This window comes from Aythya fuligula, chromosome 15 (genome assembly GCF_009819795.1).
Source record: "Aythya fuligula isolate bAytFul2 chromosome 15, bAytFul2.pri, whole genome shotgun sequence".
Classification (NCBI taxonomy): Eukaryota; Metazoa; Chordata; class Aves; order Anseriformes; family Anatidae; genus Aythya; species Aythya fuligula.
In genome coordinates, this window is record NC_045573.1 from 11,940,422 (window position 1) to 11,958,035 (window position 17,614).

At 40.4% G+C, this 17,614-nt stretch overlaps 1 protein-coding gene across 1 annotated transcript in view; it reads left to right on the plus strand.

The window, feature by feature from the left end:
• The window catches only part of C15H16orf71 (chromosome 15 C16orf71 homolog), a 95,237-nt gene that overhangs the window by 59,564 nt on the left and 18,059 nt on the right, over window positions 1-17,614 (plus strand). The window contains exons 17-23 of the mRNA XM_032197773.1: window positions 2,702-2,833; window positions 4,282-4,476; window positions 5,751-6,077; window positions 7,613-7,675; window positions 9,323-9,376; window positions 11,494-11,663; window positions 16,993-17,188. Coding sequence (XP_032053664.1) covers window positions 2,702-2,833; window positions 4,282-4,476; window positions 5,751-6,077; window positions 7,613-7,675; window positions 9,323-9,376; window positions 11,494-11,663; window positions 16,993-17,188 — 1,137 coding nt within the window. The remainder of the gene's footprint in view (window positions 1-2,701; window positions 2,834-4,281; window positions 4,477-5,750; window positions 6,078-7,612; window positions 7,676-9,322; window positions 9,377-11,493; window positions 11,664-16,992; window positions 17,189-17,614) is intronic.

The window sequence follows — 17,614 nt, forward strand, 5'->3', positions numbered from 1 at the left end:
CCCCTCCATTACCACCACCACAGCTAGTTCCTGATGGAGGCATTCATCCACTGCCTGACTGCCCCTTCATGGACAATGGAAAGGAACATCGAGAGGTTTGAGGGGGAAAAAAATGAAAATTTCAAAAAGTCCTCTGCTTTTTCTCCCAGGACTATCACAGTATGTTCTGAAAACATGTTCAGACACAGTGGATTAATCATGGCAGACTAATTACAGCACCGTGTCACCTGCTGCCTGTAGACCTAAGGAAAGTTGCTTATTAAAGAAAGGCAGCTTTTTTTTTTTTTTTTTTTTTTTCTCCTCTGAGTGCCAGATGATGTTTAAAGTGTTCGTTTTGCACTGCAAAATTTGCACTAGAAGTATCTATGCGGGCACTGGAACAAAGGATAGTCTGGAAAGGTCAAGTGTTTTCCCCCATTGTAGAGAACTGTTTTTTTCCCTTTGTAGAGAGATTTTGCAAGTGCCTCTTTTATGTCTTCCTTTATTGCCTCGGAAGTGATCCAGAAAGATAGCTTATTTCATATTCCAGAGCCCTGAAGAGGGGAAGCTGATGATATTCCCACATAAGCTTTGGCTTGGCCTCTGAAAAGTGTAGAACGGCACTAGGAATTGAGCAGGGTAAATACCATACTAAACAGTTTCATATTTTTAATCAGTGCCTCCTGAAAAGTAGTCACCCATTTGATGCCCAACCCTGTTCAACCTTCAAAGCAAAGCAAACTTAATCATTCCTACAACAGAAGAGAAAGATATGTGTCTTTAGGTAATGTATTTCTGGCTTGAGAGTCAAAACACCATAAATTTTTGACCAAGGTTTTCTTCACTAAGTTTGAACAGACAGCATATAATAGTCCTGGATCACAGTCAGTTAGGTTGGAAAAGACCTCTAAGATCATCTAGTCCAACCTTCAACTTAGCACTGCCATGTCCACTGTTAAACCATGTCACTAAGCTCTACATTGACAATTTTTTTTCATGACCTCCAGGGATGAGCAACCTTATCAAGTGGAAGGTGTCCCTGCCCATGGCAGGGGGCTTGGAACTAGATGACATTCAAGGTCCCTTCCAAACCAAACCATTCTATGATGGTGACTCGGCTACTTCCCTTGGCAGCCTGTTCTAATACTTCACAACCCGTTCAGTGAGAAACTTTTTTCTGAATATACAACTTAAACATCCCCTAGCACAACTTAAGGCCATTTCCTCTTGTCTCATCACTTGGTGTTTGGGAGAAGAGCCCAATTTCCACCTTGCTACAGCCTCCTTTATGGTAATTTTACAGTGCAATACGGTCTCCCCTGAGCCTCTTTTTCTCCAGGCTAAACAACAGTTCCTCAGCCTCTGCTCATAAGACTTGTTCTCTAGATCCTTCACCAGCTTCGTTGCCCTTCTTTGGACATGTTATAGAATCATAAAATCAGAGTGTGGTTTGGGTGTAAGGGACCTTAAAGATCATCCAGTTCTAACCCACTGCCATGGGCGGGCACACCTCCCACCAGATCAGGTTGCCCAAAGCCCCCATCCAACCAGGCCCTGAACACTGCCAGGGACAGGGCATCCACAGCTGCTCTGGGCAACCTGTTCCAGTGCCTCACCACCCCCATAGTGAAGAATTTCTTCCTAGTATCTAACCTAAATCTACCCTCTTTTAGTTAAATGTCATTGCCCATTGCCCTGTCACTATATTCCCTGATAAAGAATCCTCTTCCAGCTTTCTTGTAGGCCCTCTTTAGTAACTAGGGGGAAGTTTTGGTTATTCATCCCGTCTGAATTTCAAAAAGCAGATAGGCAATTTGCAGTGGTACAAGTTCAAATCTGTGTCACTGCCACATTTGGCATCTAAGGTTTGTCGTCAATGTCTAGTGCTAATAATCTAGTTTCCATTCTGTGCTGCAGTAAATTGTTGACAGGCTTGTACAGTGAAAATCAATCAAACATATGCAAAGTAATTGTAAAAATAACAAACCTTCAAAAACGTCTGGAGTGTTATTGCAGAACACAACCAATTGTGAAGCTGTACTGTATGGCAGTACCTTAATGCACTGCCTGTGTGTCGCCTGGCCCTTTGGGGGAAGAACGGGAGCTGAGGGATTGCTGGTTTCCAGCACTCAGTATTAATAAAAGTGGAGTGGAATCAGATATTTTCTAGACTGGTACTTACATGAGCAGAACGTGGTGTTTCCGTTCGGGTCTGATCCTCACAATGTGGCCACATGGCACTGTGTAGCATGCAGGACACTGGCCTTGTTGCTGACCTTGAGGGCCTGGACTCAAAACACTGGGCTTGAGATCTGTGACATCTTTTCCTTGTGGACACCAACTTATTTAGGACACCTACTGCAGTTCAGGAGCTGTGTAGGATCTTCTATGTGTACATTCCATGATTCAGTCAACTTCCTGTAGCTGGAAGGTAATAGAAACAAATGGGATCCTGGTCACAAAGCAGAGATGTCTCCAGAGAAGCTTGGGCCAAACCTCAATTTTTCAAGTTACTTTTCTAACTATAAGTGAATATGAGCAGGGGGAGAGGGGATGATGGAATTGCATTTCATATCTCTTAGGTGAGCTCAGCACAACCCACACAGATGTCTCTGTAATGGTTCTGTGGTCAGATGAATCAAAATATTTGATAAGCGTGTTTTCATGTCAGACTATACCACAGAGTTATGTATTCCTCATGCACTCTTTGTTCTGTGCACAGGACTGATGAATGAACTGGCAAAGCAAGGGCTCCTTGGTGACAAGCAGAGCAACCTGCCTGCCACTGCTGGGCTGGATCCCTCTGTGTGCTTTCATGTGGCTCCTTACACCGAGACCTTGCTGCAGGCACTGGGTAGGTCAAGACTAGGGGGAATGCATTGTTCTGTCTCTTACAAGGACCAACATCTTTATTAGAGGATTTTCCTGAACAAGGATGTTATGAGTATGCTTGTTGCCTACGATAACTTGTTCAGTGTTCTGATGTCCTTCAATTACAGTAACTCTCAGTGGATGTCTTCTACCACTGGGTAATGAATGTGAGGATCATTAGAAAAGTGATATAGAAGTATCTTAAAAGTAGATTGAAATATATATGGAAAAATAAATTATTTACAATTAAATATGACCTGATAACAACCAATTAAGCCTTAAACCTACCATAAGTAAATGAATAGTATCCAATCAATAAGGATTTACTGACATAGTTTCAAAGAGAAGTCAAAGTATTAAAATGAGAAAAATTGCTCATTTAGCATGTAAAACTAGAATTTGCTGAAGTGATAAATGTTAGCAGCTGTAGTTTCTTGTGTAGGTGCAGAGAAGGCACTTTTTCATTTCACTTTACTCAGATGTTCTTAATTTTAGTTTATACAGTTGAATTCACTTCAGTAACTCATTCATTCAAAGCTGGGAAATTGATAAGACTTGGAAAAGCAAGTAAACTTCTCTTACAAATCTGTGACTCAGACGGATAGGAGAGTCTTTCAGTTCTTTACAGCTCTATACTAGTTCTATGCAGCTGGAGGTTACAGCAATCAGAAGTTTATTTTGATAACTACAGGTAATGTTTTCTTATGTATTCAGCCGATTAATATAGTTTTATTTAATTATTTTAAATGTTGGATATCAGGATTTGTAATTGAAGTATATCACTTTCCAAAAACAAATCTTAAGGAAATACAATCAAATGCATGCCATTCACTATTTTCTAGCATTATGAAATGTTGAGGTGTTGGAATAACTAAGTACATGGATATTAATCTATACAATTGCTTAAATAATCATGTAGTTGAAACAGTATAAAATCAAACACAGATTTCTGCAGGGTATTTTGCAGGCTATGCTGCAGACCACGGAAACGTGCATAATATGGTAACAGGTCCCTAATTAGTCCTCAGTTGTATGCTGTGTGATCTCCTAGAACACAAAGTGAAGTATCAATTTAATGTGAAGGTAGTCCTTAGTTATCAATCTGAAACTGATGTCTTAAATAATTTAGGTATAGATCTATCAACTCTGCTCAACAGTGTGAATAAGGATATCAAAATTAGGATTTAATATATTTGCTTTACATGCCAGAAGCAATTCCAATTAAGGGGTGCGACTGATTAGTAAGGATTTGCTGTGATACTGCTCCTCAAGTATGCTTCTTTTTCTGGCCATGCTGCGCTGCAGCATCATGGTGAGGCATTGGCCTTTGTTTGCCCAATAGAGAATTAGTCAATTCCTTCACACTAAAAAAAGAGTGGATGTTTGTTTCTCAGCAGTAACTACATCTGTTTTGATGGTTCTCTTGGCCAGGAGGAAACCTCAGTGCAGTGCCAGACCCCTGTAACATTCCTCTGGATCTTTTCTGCAATCGAATATATGCCTCTGAACCTGAAATGGAGCAGGTTGTCATGCTGACACTGATCGGTGTGGATGCTCTGAAGAGTGCTGGAGAGCTTCTTTGCCAGATCCTTCTTCCTGGGAGCAGTAACCAGTCTCAGAATGCAGGTGACCACAGCTCTGGGGGAGGACTGCAGATGTCAGTCAGGGAGGTCTAGCCTGTCAGCTATTTTTGTCATAGCCAGAACATGATGAATAATGTGGTAAATGGGGCCTCAGGAAGGACCAGTTTCTTTGTTTACCTGCCTGAAGCGCTAAAGAATTTATCACGGCTGGTTAGTCATGGGCAAGGCCACTTTTCACATTACAGACAGGACATTGGCATAAGTGGGCATCATTTTCTTCAGAGAGTGTCAAAATAGTTCAAAGATGCGCGTAATCCGGAGTATTGTGTCTTTCCCTGTCTCTTAAGTATTGGGAGATAATGCAGCTGTATAAGGGAGACGGAGTGACAGGAATTCAGAAATCACAAATTCTATTCCTGGTCCGCTGACATTCTTTGTGATCAGAAGTAAGACACCGCACCTCTTCAAGCTTCATTTCCTCACGCACACAGGAAGAATAATGACGCTGTCCCCCACATTAAGTGCTTATAAATGCATGCATAAAGAGTGCTGTCAAGTGCTGAGCACAATGATTTTAAATAATTTCATGATGCAGATTTTATTGGAGTTCAATAATACAGGCACTATGCTAACAAAGGGCAGAAGTCTGGCATCCTGTCTTATTCTGATGTATCCTACTCTCTTGAAACAATGGTATGGAGTGAGATCTGTACCATGGTAGGCAAAGAGAAGATTCTAGCTAACAGAAACTTCCAGCAACATGCAGTCATGGACTGAGCCCCAAACATCTTGTTACATTGGAAGTAAGACTACTTTACAAATAATTTTTAAATTACTTTAGAGACAAGTCAACATTAAATTGTAGCTTATTATGGTAATGAATATAGCTTAAAATGGAATGTTATAAGAGGTGGTAAAGGATCTATAATTATGGATTATGTTGTGACAAAGCACTTAGCTATCAGTCTATTCTCGGTATTTCCCTTTCAACTCCTCTCCATTTGCTATGTTCTCTAATCAAATCATGGCAGTTATTCTCTCTGGCTCCCTGTTGATTTCCCAGATAGGCCATTTATTGTTTTCACTGTAATGTAATTTTCTAGTATTTGTATCTTGTGTTTTTTTTCCCCAGTATATTTCTATATCTGTGTTACAGTCCATTTTGGATGCAACCAGGACTGAAGTCAAAGCAACTTTGGAACTTTAGTTTAGTTAAAAAATAATCATAATTTAGAACGCTTCTCTCCAGTATAAAACGTAGTTTCTAGGAAACACATGCTGTCAGTTTATACTGAATGTATTTCCTTTCACTTGCAGAAGGACCTGATTCAGGATTCGAACTTCTAGGTCTCAAATGGTTGCCCTATCTCACTCGATGTCAGGCAAAAGAAATAACCCCTTTTGAGGTTGGAGATACTTCCTGGCAAAGAAGCCTTGATAGACTCATGTCGAACCCAGTCCTTGTGTGTGCATTACGGCGGATCAATGCCTTCAAAGTTCTTGCAGACACACTGAAGCTATTAACACAGCACAGGGAGGAGCTAAGCAAAAGTGGGAGTGCTCTACAGAGAGTAATGGCCTTGACCCCAGAGATGACGTTCAGACAAGCCATCCTCTTCTTCACAGAGAAGGATTTTGTAACGAGTAAGCCATATTTTACCATTTATAATGTTCTCAGGTATGGGGAGTTTGGGAATTCATTGCACTAGGATAGAGGAATCCATTTCTACCTGTTTTGCTATGGCACAGAAAAACTTATTAATCTGGGGTTAAGTTCTTCAGCTGGCTGAATGATCAGCGATATGAAATTACCAGGAGCCAGTTGAGGTCATCTACAAGTTGGCCTATTTATTGTGGCTATGTGTGGCCTGGTTCCCCTTCTGAAGATCTCAGGGTACTAACTAGATGTTACAACAGTTAGCAGGACCAGTAAATAATATTCTATGCACTTTGCCTCTGTATGAAAGAGCAACTGGAAAATGGAGGCCAAGATCTGTCCTGCCCTGAGCTTGTCCTATACTCAGGGAGGTGAAGGTACTACCTAAACTGCAAGAGATGAAGAGAACAGTTTTTCTTGAGAATTTCTTTTCATCCTGGAGCAGGATGAACAGTTCATGAGGAATGGAGGCCTTTGTTGTCAAAACTTCTCAGACTTCAATGATATACGCTTGCATTGATCTGTCAGCATAGCAAAAACCTGCTAGTTTCTTCCTGCAGCAAGGAATGTATAGCCACACCTCTTTAAATTAAATCATTGTGTGGACTGAGGTGTTACTCATTTTGGATGCTCTGGACCGCCACAGTATGAGCTCCCACTGTTTTCTTGTAATGTGAAGCATAGCATGTCACCTAAGCTCTTGGGGAAGCCTGACTCTTTACACCTAAAGATAAATAGTTCCAAGCCTGATGATTTCTGATTGTTCAGGCGTATAGATAAATCAGGATAGTGGAAACACTCTGTGTCAACAGAAGGAGTGGTGGAGTTCCATACGTGCGTTCATGCTTTGTAGTTTTAGCTCTTCCTCTATCTTTTCACGGGGAAGAAAGGTTCTTTGTTGTCAACACCAAGTTAGATGCTTGTTTCAAACATGCTGTGCTTATGTAGTGCAGAATAACAAACTGGTTTTACTGAATAGAAAGAAGAAAACGTGGTGGTGTCAGGAAAAAGATACTCATTTTAGTCTCACAAGTTAGGTCTGACAGTGATCTATGTGAGTCTTTTATGTGAGTTTGGAGAGCAAGAAGAAGAGGTCTTCAAAAAAACAAGGCAGCAGACACCCCAAATTACTGCACGTAACTGCAAGATTGCATGCATTGCTGTCCTTTGTTGGGGTTATCTTGAGACCAGAAGGCAGGATAACAGAAAGGCAGACCTGAAATCAGTTTGTTGAGGGAGGTTGTAATCACAGTGTCAGCTTTTCCCACCTAAGCCATTGTTGACAATAAAGGAGCACAGACACATCTTTTAACTGTGACTTCAGCATCCTCCACTCTCTCTTTTATAAGGTCATTACATTTTTCCTCCTGTTGTTGGAGGAGTGGAGGGGTCTTCATTCTATGGAACAGCTCTTCAGCTCTCATTTGCCCTGTTAAATAAAATTACCTTCCTCGACCCCTGCCTCCCCAGTGAAGGTTCTCCATCTGTGAATCTGTAAAAGCACATTTCCTTCCTTTTACAGATGCAGAGTACCGCCCTGCTACAAAATACCTGCCACCACATAGAAAAAAATCCAGGGCTGAAGGTAAGATCAAAAGTATGCACCAATTGCCTCTTGAATAATTTTTTTTTTTTACTCTTAAAATAGATTCAAGAAAAAATAACTCTACATCCTCTACGTTGGAGTCATCAAAATGGGAGTAGTAAACCCTTGGTTAGACATTGTAATCCTGGGCAATTAAGAAGAAAAGGTCTGATAAGTCTACTTGGTACTGGGGGAAGGTGGTATTATTGCCTTTATTCTGCACAATTCTTCTCTGCATGCCTGGACAACCTGTCTCATGCTGCTGTGGAATGTAGGCTAGAAGAGTAATTAATCCCAGCTCTTTAGTAGTACTTGAAGAATATGCATTTCGTCATTTTACAGCAAGGATAATTGAAGCCTAGAGAGGTGAAATGTGTTGGTCACTGTTTCCAAATAAGCGAATGACAGAGATCAGAGCAGAATGCTCATTTCCCAAGTCCCAGCCAGGGGCTCTGCTCATTGCATTACATTGCCATGCAGGTCACTAGGCACTTCACAGATGCTAGAAGTTTTCAGCCAACCCTAATACTAAAGGAAAAAAAGTGGCGTTTTGAGGATGGGAGCTATGAGGCAAGGAGATGGTTTCACCTTATATGTTCATTCTTATTATTTACTGCAAAATAAGAGAAATACATTTGGAAAGGGAAAAAAAATCTCATTAAAATTAAAAACAAAAACATTTCAGCTAGATAACCTGCCAGATATGTTGCTCTGGGAAATAGAAATACATGGACTTCAGACAGTAATAAATATTGATGACAGTGAAAAATGATGATTTTGTTTTGACAGACAGATTTTAGTTTTCTGCTATTTACCTTGTATGTCTCTTTGGTTAAACTTACCAATGAAGATCACTGGAAAAGGAAGTCCTTTATCAGTCTGCAAGTCTCTCCTCATTGCACCTTCGTCCTAGCTAACTTCTCAATTCACACATGCCTTGAGGTGTTGTAAATTTTCCTCACCTCTCTAGGTCACTGCAGGTTTTACATTAAACTGAAGGTAAAAACATTTTTATATGGACTTTTGTTGGAAGGCCTAACTTGCTCATACCAGGCTCCTTTTGCACTGCCTTGCTTTTATGAGGAACCACTGAAGCTAATCATTCCTGGCTGTTTGGGGAATGTCACTGAGGTTTCATCAGCAGAGCTGGGGAGAGGACTGAACCATAGATCAGTGCTGCCTAGGTGTGTAGTCAGAATACACAGCCCTTCTTTGCTTCTGGGGCAGGGAAGGAGGGAAGGAGAAACAGGTCTGAGTTTCATGGCAGCTTCCAGCTTGACTGTGAAATACTGGCAGCATGAAGTTGGCTTAAAACTGTTTTAGCTGCTCCCTGAAATGGTGACTAAGAAAGAACCCACGCAGAAAATATAACTGAAAATCAACATAATTTAGTATTTGTGGTCTTTTTCAGCATATGCTATTGGGCTGTCTGGAGAAGTGAAAAGTACTACATCTCCCAGGGTGTCCCAGTACAACTGAATTCCCAACCATGTCTGAAATCAAGCCACGCATGTGCCAGGGTCGCATTTTAAAATGTATGTCATAGCAGTGTTGGTTGCATTATGCAGAGGAGGTGGCACTATTCTCAAATTACTGTCCCAGAACATACATACTTATTAATCAGATCTATCTGCTTATTTCGTTTAGCAGAAAAGAGCCAGAGATGCCGTGAAGAATCACTGTTTACCTACTTGCAAACAGGTGAGAGAAGAACAAATTGGAAAATGTGGCTTAATAAGGCTTTTGTGGACATAGCTCATGTAGATGTACCAGCAAAAAATAAGTGAAAAGATTTTCTTTTTTCTTAGGCTTGAATACTGGCAGTGATATACATTCGCTTTTCTAAACATGTCAGGAAATCTGATATTTGCTTGTCTTGAGTTTACACTTATTTTAACATGCTTGTATCTTATGTATATAAATAGTATATAAAAGAGATCCAGTGCTGTGGTTCTGTTACACTATGAAATCAAAACCCATATAAATAATTAGGGGAGGAGGGTGGCCCAATCATGGGCCATAGGAAAGGATCTAAAAATATTATGGTGCTGAAAAACATAACAAGAGACAGGAAACTTGGGCAAACCCCGAAAGGCCACTAAACAGCCAGAACTGATGAAATCAGGCATGTCTGAGGGCTGCCAAACAGGCCTTCGTGGTAATTCATGATCAACAGAGACTGTTCCGTTGATAAACAGCAGTATGTTATCAAATGTTGTCACTTAACAGTCACCAGGGAGAGAAAACCAACTCTAGGTGACAACATGTCCCACCTGGTTTAGACACTTGCCTTTGACCAGAGCAAGAAGGCAAAGTGAGAGAAGATAAATCCCCTCCTGAAGTGTCTAAAGTACATAATTATGCGGCATGTAGTGATTCACACACCACAAGAATGAGAATGTTTGCCCAGAAACATAGCAGATGGTGAGTAAAACGTCTTGAGGACAATGAACGTTTATGTAACCGTATGCAGTTGAGATTGCCATTCTGTGTGAGAGCAGCTGAGTGGATCCGAACGGCTTCCTTCTGCACTTGCAGGCTGTTGCTATGGCATTTAAACCTTTTTGTTCAAGAAATATGTGCAAAAAAGCAGCAGTTCCTTAATATGAGGGCTTGGTGCAGGAGAAGGGTTAAGTTTCCGTATCAAATGGGGGCAGCATTCCTGCCTTTTATTTTTGATCCCATATTTCTCTGTCACTGAATCAGCAACATGCCTCTTGCCAACTGAAAATAACAGTATGCATCAAATTATATGCAGCATGGTTGATGCTTCGTTGCATCGACATCTGTATAATTAGAAATGGGGTGTATAGGAAGTATAAAATGACATTTTATGTACACAAACAGATAATCATGGATCAATTTTAACAGCCTGCAGTACTGTTACCTCATGCTTCATGCTAATTGACATGGTTGGGCACCAGCAGTTAATGGGTCCTAGCTGACTGCTTCCGACACTACAGTTGCTAATAAATCTTCAAGGGGTGTTATTAGGATAAAATCTTAACTACAGTCCCATTAATACAAAGCTTTAGATTTTAGACAGTGCTTTAGTAGAACTAATAATTTGAAAATGCTGTCATTTAAAAATGTAATTTATGAATTTTCTGCCTTTTATGACATTTTGTATTGTCAGATAGCAAAACTATCTTGGTCCGTTTTGTTCTGTTTGTCGTAGCACACTGTGTGCTATACCTGGCTGGCAGCCCTGCTGGGGAAATACTGTCAGAAGCAAAAACTTTTTGCTGAAATCTCAATTTTAGTAAACACAATCCTATTCATAATAAGGCTTATAACGTTAATTGGAACCTGTCATACTTGTTAGTGCCTCTTTGAAACATAGCTCTAACAGAGAGATACAGAGCTCTGAGAGATAAACTATGAGGAATAAGAATTTAATAGGTGCCTGAAGGATTTTATCACATAATCACTACAATTCACATGAAAAATGTAAAAGGAAATATTTTATCCTGCTCAAAACATTCAGATATAATAAAAAGGATGGAGTCTCATTCTACAGACCTGCCAGATAAACCTTTTGGACTTGTAGATATGGCAGATTTCCTGGAGAAAAAAAAAAATCTACAAGCCCAAACTGTTACAGCTAGCTTTTTTTTTTTTTTTTTTTTTCTTTAGATAAATATATGTACACAGCTTTTTTATGGACTTGCTTGGTTCAAATCTCTATGAACTTCACACCAACTTTTAGATAACCCTCTTCTAGAGATATCTGTCCTGGCTAGTAAACAAATATTGCTGTATGCTTTGCCTCTGTTTTTAAGAGCAGCTTTGGGTTTGACTAGTGTGCTTTGTTACAGGAGCACAGATCCTTTGCACAGTGCTGCTGATCAAACCTGGTGCCTGGAGCCATCGTCTTGCAAGGATCCTCCAAAAAATAGGCCTAGAAAAATTCACTGTGGTTGCGATGAAACATGTACACCTGGAACCAGACATTGCCTTAGGACTCCTTTCTTCTGAAGTGAAGCAGGTTTGTTACGAAACTGGCAGATCTACAGCTATGCTTAGGTTTAGAGTGGGAAAATATGTGAGCTAGTGAGTAATCCATTCCTGAAAGAGCAAAAACTCCCATCCGGGATTTCTTAGTTATTGTTAGAAGTGAGCTATATAGAACAATCATATCTGTACAATACCATGCACAAAGCAAGCTGACAGGCTGACAGTTTCTTTTATCGTATGCCATAAAGAAGCAGACCTAGTTTCTCTAAAACAAAAGTTCAGAGGACATGGGTGATACAGACCTCCCAAGAATTTGTTTAATTGCTAATTTACAATGCTGACTCTTAACTGCAAAGCAGGTGTCCCCTGTTTCTTCCCTTACAATCAATCCAGGTAGGGCACCTCAAGAAGTGTACTGCCCTCCCTGCCTGTGTGCCTGGTTTTCCATCCAGCTCCAACCATGGAGCTGGAGAACATTTCCTTGCACTGCCAGAGAATATATATACCTCCAGAGCCCAGTGACAGTATGGTATTACATTACATCTACAGTTGAGTTTCTGTTCCAGAAGCATGTGTGCAAGAGTCTATAAAAATGACCTGCAAAGAGAGAAAATGATTTTGCTGTCAGTTCTACTGTCTAACAGACAATAAAGAGGGTTTTTAAACCTTGGGGCGTTAAAGGTTTTTGTTAGCTGAAAATAGGTTTGTTTCTGCTCTTTTATAGCATTAGAAATTCATTTTTTGCCCAACCTGAAATATTCTGAGATGATAGCTGAGCGTAAAGATATTGTGAAAATCAGGAAATAAGGAGGTTTTTTTTGTTGTTATTCTTTAAAAAAAATATTATTTGATTGCTTTCCTGAAGACACTCAACCAATTAACTTTTACCGAGAACAAGCCTTTTTAGTGAATATTACTCTTGAGTTAAGTTGGGAGAGTTTAAAGCACCTATCACAGGAATTCATAATAGTCTTCTAGAAGAAGATGGGAAATATCACAAGACAGTGTTCTAACATAACTATCTATCGGAAAAAAAAAATAATACTTTCTGCATAATAGCAAAGGAATCGGGCAAAAGCATCTGATACTTAAATATTTGCAAATCTTTGATAAGAGGAATATAGTGCCAATTAGAGTTGCTGGGGAAGTACTTTCCAATAAAGTTTTTAATCACATGATGAAACACAATAATATTTAGTTGATCATCTGAAACAAAAGACGTTTAAAAAAAAAAACAAAAAACTAAATGTCTACCTTGGGAAGTAATGTAGATATTAGGGTAAATTTGAAAAGAAGTTATTTCATGAAAATTTCCTCTTGATTTTAAGAGTTCTCTAACACACTGGAGCAGCTGTTGAGCATTGATTTAGTTTCCTTGAAGAGCTGGTGACTAATGAGCTTAAAAATTACAGAGTACTGGGGTTTTGTTCATGGAAAAAAGCATGTTCTGAAAGTGAGAAAGCAGTGATAATAGACTGCCTTTGGCAAGGGGCAATGGGCAGTAGGAAATGCTTGCTATTGTACAGGGGCTCCTCCTCATTTTAGAACATGTCCAAAAATCTTTTAGTCATGTGGACTGATACGGTTTGGGCTCCCAAGACAAACAGGTAAGATTTTCAGAAAGCCTCAGCATGCTTCAGGGACTGGATTATTTTGAAAATCTGGCTTGTAATTGTTACAATGGCAGCTGGTGAGGGCAGAATTATTTTTCACAGCTGAATTTCATATAAGCAATTGAATCAGAGCAATGTTCGTTGTAGATCTGTCTCTCTGTTTAGGGGACAACAGGATACAAGGCTGTTTTTAAAAAGAGGCTCTTAATTTGGAGGCAGATTGCTGAGATTTAGCATCTCCTGTTGAAGAGCTTGGAGCCAGTGTCAAACCCTTCTAGAAGTTCTGTTCCAGCCTTTCTGTCTCTTCCTCACCCAGATTCTGATCCAAAATCCATCTCTAAAATAATCTCTAGAAACTCCCATGTGCTGTGCAGTGTGCCAGTTTGGTTTATGTACATAGTACTTTGGTATCAAATTTGGGATTTAGTCACTGGTAGCAATACCTAGCATCTCCTTCCTCTTTCAAACATGTTATTTACATGCACATTTATGAATATCCTCAGCAACATGCTTTCATTGCTTTTTCAACTTAAATACTAGCAGTCAGCTTCTTAGTAGCTTTTGGCCATTGGACTATGATAAATAATGAGGTGGTTCGCTGTTTGCTGAGATTGTCTAATCACAATAATGCTTTTTACCTGAAGGCTAATAATAATAATAAAAGCAAAGGTCAGCTAAACAGAGCTGACACTGTCTTCTCAGCTTTTACCATGACACTAATAGTGTTGAAATTGTGAGAAGGAACTGCTCCCAGAGGGAGTTCTGCCTGTTTTGATTGGTTTTCCTGTCTGCATTTATCCAGGATCCAGAACTGCAGAGACTCACAGGTGTAGCTGCTAGAGAGAAAGCCTGATTTTACAATGGAAGCTGATCAATCTTCCAGGAATTTACCTGATACGGTTGCCAGTGGCAGCAGGTCACTGGATTCAATAACTTGACTGCTTCCCTCCAGTCCTGTCTTGTGAGTCTAACGGCAGAAGCAAAAGGACAGTTTTGCTGCATTTTAATCCTGTTAGTCCTCCAGAGCCAGCACACAGCTGGAACTTCCTCTCTGTGTGCATCAACAAAATTGCTCACTGAATTCGAGTCAGCTGCACATGTGCAATCTTGCTGCAGCTGCTCGGGTATCAGCAAGGACACGGTTTGAAGACAGTGCAGAGGCAGGATGTAAATAAAAGCATCATTTGCCTGGAAGGGTCTAGACCGGATACGAGGATGTATAAAAAGGAAAAAAGTCACCTTGACTCACTGACACCATTGCTAGCGGTTAGAAACAACATAGTCTTTAACCCCAAGCCTGCTCATAAGACAGGATACAGAAACAAAAGGCTTTTGTTACATAAATCTAAAAGCACTGTTCAGAAGCTCTGGAACAAAACAACTTCATTTTTTTATGTTCTGTTTAACAGAAACTGTCTTTGAACATTTTCTTTTGCAGATGTGTCTGACATGGAGTCAAATGAATGTTGATATGTTTTGTCCAGAGCTTTTGAAAGTTTTCATGGAGATGTCATCATTGTTTTTCATCTCCCAAGGAGAAGTCTTGATGACTACTTGGAAAAGTGGATTATGTGCATATTTTTTAAACTATCAAAAGTTTTCAAGCAAAAAGGGCTTATTTTGTATTATACAGATCTGAATTAATGTCAGAATTTTGCAGTATGCTATGACATGCTGAAACTCTTTATCCTAATCTAAACAGAGCATTCTAATCACAACACAGCCTGTGAAACTTCCCCGTATGTTTCTCATGTGCAGTCATGAAATGTGACTGCCATCCCAGAGTTTCCTTTGCCCTTTATTTCCATGGGATGGGTGGACTGCCAAATATCACAACTTGTATCAAATCTCTTATCTAACTAACCAGCTTAAGAATGGGTCTGTCTCATGGATCATTTTGCATTTGCAAATATCAGGATTGAGTCGGTGATTTTCAATTTGTAGCCTGCTTAGAAGTATAGTTTAAGAGGAATGTGAGTGTGAGAAGATTTGGGTCAAAGTCAGTGAATGGTTTCCTATGATAGAAAAACAAAAGAGGCCTTGAAGTATTTTATCTTCATTTTTTTAAATGAAATGGTAGGATTTTCCTTCGGAAATGCTTTATCTAGAGAACTGTCATTCTCTGGTGCTTTCAAAAGATTAAAAAAGAGAGGAATGAAAATCTTTAGGGGGCTGAATGATGTTATTCAGTTGAATCAAGCAAGAGTTTTTCCCTCTATGTTTTAATTTCTTCAAAAATTGAAAAAAAAATAAAAAGGAAGTAACCATAGCTTGGTTTAGCCAGCAAGCTGAAAATGTTGTCTGTAAGCTGTAAAGAGCACACAGCAGTGCCCTGGAGCTGCTTGGCAGCGCTGGTGTTGCTGCACTTTGCCATTTGGAGGGCAGGGAGGCAGACCCGTGTGCTTCTGCCACTTTTTTAAGATGAAGGGAGCAGGAAGAGGCAGCTTGCAGCTGCTGTGGACACCCTGACCTCGCACTCAGTGGAAATATCTGCAACAAGCTTGGGTTTCCAAGGTTTTGCTTAATGAAAATAGTCAGCTTGGCCTTGACGGCTCTGCTGCTCAGGCACCTTCTGCCCCAGGCGCTTGCAACCTTTCCCTGGGTTTCTCACTCATTATGTCTGTCTCTGGCCAACAAATTGGTCTCTGGTTGCTGGTGCAGTGGCTGCTAGTTGTTTTTACCACTCATTCTGAGTTAAAGAAAGATCCCAGGGTGCTGTGACCTGCACAGCTGTGTGACAAATATCTCTGCTCAGGGTGAACTGGCAACATGTGTAAAAGAAACAAAGGTAGAGAAAATTGTTGTGGAGCACACAGTACATCAGTGGCAAAGCCAGGAGGGCAAGCTGTTTTCTTTCAGCCTAGTGCCCTGTCCTGAGCATCCTCGTTTTAAGCTCGCTGTTTTTGTGGTCCAGATCCTGACTAGTGCATGAAATTGTACCACCCTCTAGGAGAGGCTGGGCTCTAGCAGCAGGGGGTGTGTGTTGGGGCTGGGGGGTCCTTTCTGTGAAATCAAAGAAGAGTTCTGGTATTTGTAGTCTAGCATGCTATATAAGCAGAACTAAACATGTCTCCTTATCCCAGAACGTTTATGGCCTCCATGATATTGCTCATGTGTGTTGCTTCCCTACCTGAATGTCGTGCTGAAGGTACTGTGAAAAGGGTATTTCACAAATCAACGGTTCGGTAGTGGGCAACTAAGCTTCAAGTAGCAGTTTATATTCGTATTTACCCACGAAAAATGAACTCCACCTCCAGCCTAGCATGTGCAGATCATCAGAACAAGTCACAGCACAAGGCTTTTCTTTCTTTTAGAAACACAATTTTGGTTCCTTTCTTACTAAAGAATTTTAAGAAATTAATGCAAAAGCAGTTTGTATGTGTAAAAACTGCCATTGGCTGATCCATGAACCTGAGGACTAAAATCGTGAGCTGTTTACAGCTACAAGACAAGCTCAGTATTTAACTTTGTTTAGCTCCATGTGTACTCAGGATGGGAACTAGACCTACTATTACCAGGTGATTGTCGCAGCAGATGCCAGCTCGGTGACTGTGGTATATGCTCTGGAAGCTCTGCTGGCAGAGGCCACTAGCATGCGTGTTGCAAAGAGGAGAGAAAGCAAAGAATAATAGCAGATCTGTTTGCTTCAAACAGAGATGGTTATAGCCGAAGGAAAAGCTGGGATGTATCCAGGACTCACCTGCACTGTTTATTATAATCTGTTCCCTTTCCATTATTTCTTTTCAGGATCCTGCTGTTTTAGAAGCTCATTGTACCTACCTTACCTCAGGCACTTCTCTTGTGCTTTGTCTTCAAAGACCAAATGCTGTGAAGAAGCTGATAGATTTACTGGGGCCGGAGGATCCTAAAGTGGCCCAAGCATTAGATCCATTCCTCTGGAGGGCTCAGTACGGCATCAGCACAGTCCAAAATGGATTTTATGGTAGGTTTTTGTAAAAAGAAAAGTCTGAAGGCTCAGATAGAAAATAGAAAAAACGTTATGTACTGTTTCCCTCCTGCATCATCACTACAGATCTGGCCTTAGCAGGCAGGCCATTATTCCCTAGAAAGCTTTCATTGTTTTCTTGGTGGCAGAGCTGAGTATGTCTCAAGCTATGAAATATTCTCCCAGAAGATATATCAAAAAGTCATCTTCTCAGAACAGCCCCAGATCTGTCTTCCTTCAGAAGAGATTTCCTTTGTTCTCTTCACTGCTTGGTTATTCTGCAATTATCCCCAATAACCCATCTGTCTTCTCTCTGCTTGTGAGTCTCCTCCTGATAACCATTGGCCAATTGCAACCAGATTTCACAGAGGGTTTAAAGTCTTCAGGACAGTGAGCTCCTCTAGTATCTCAAAACATTAATGA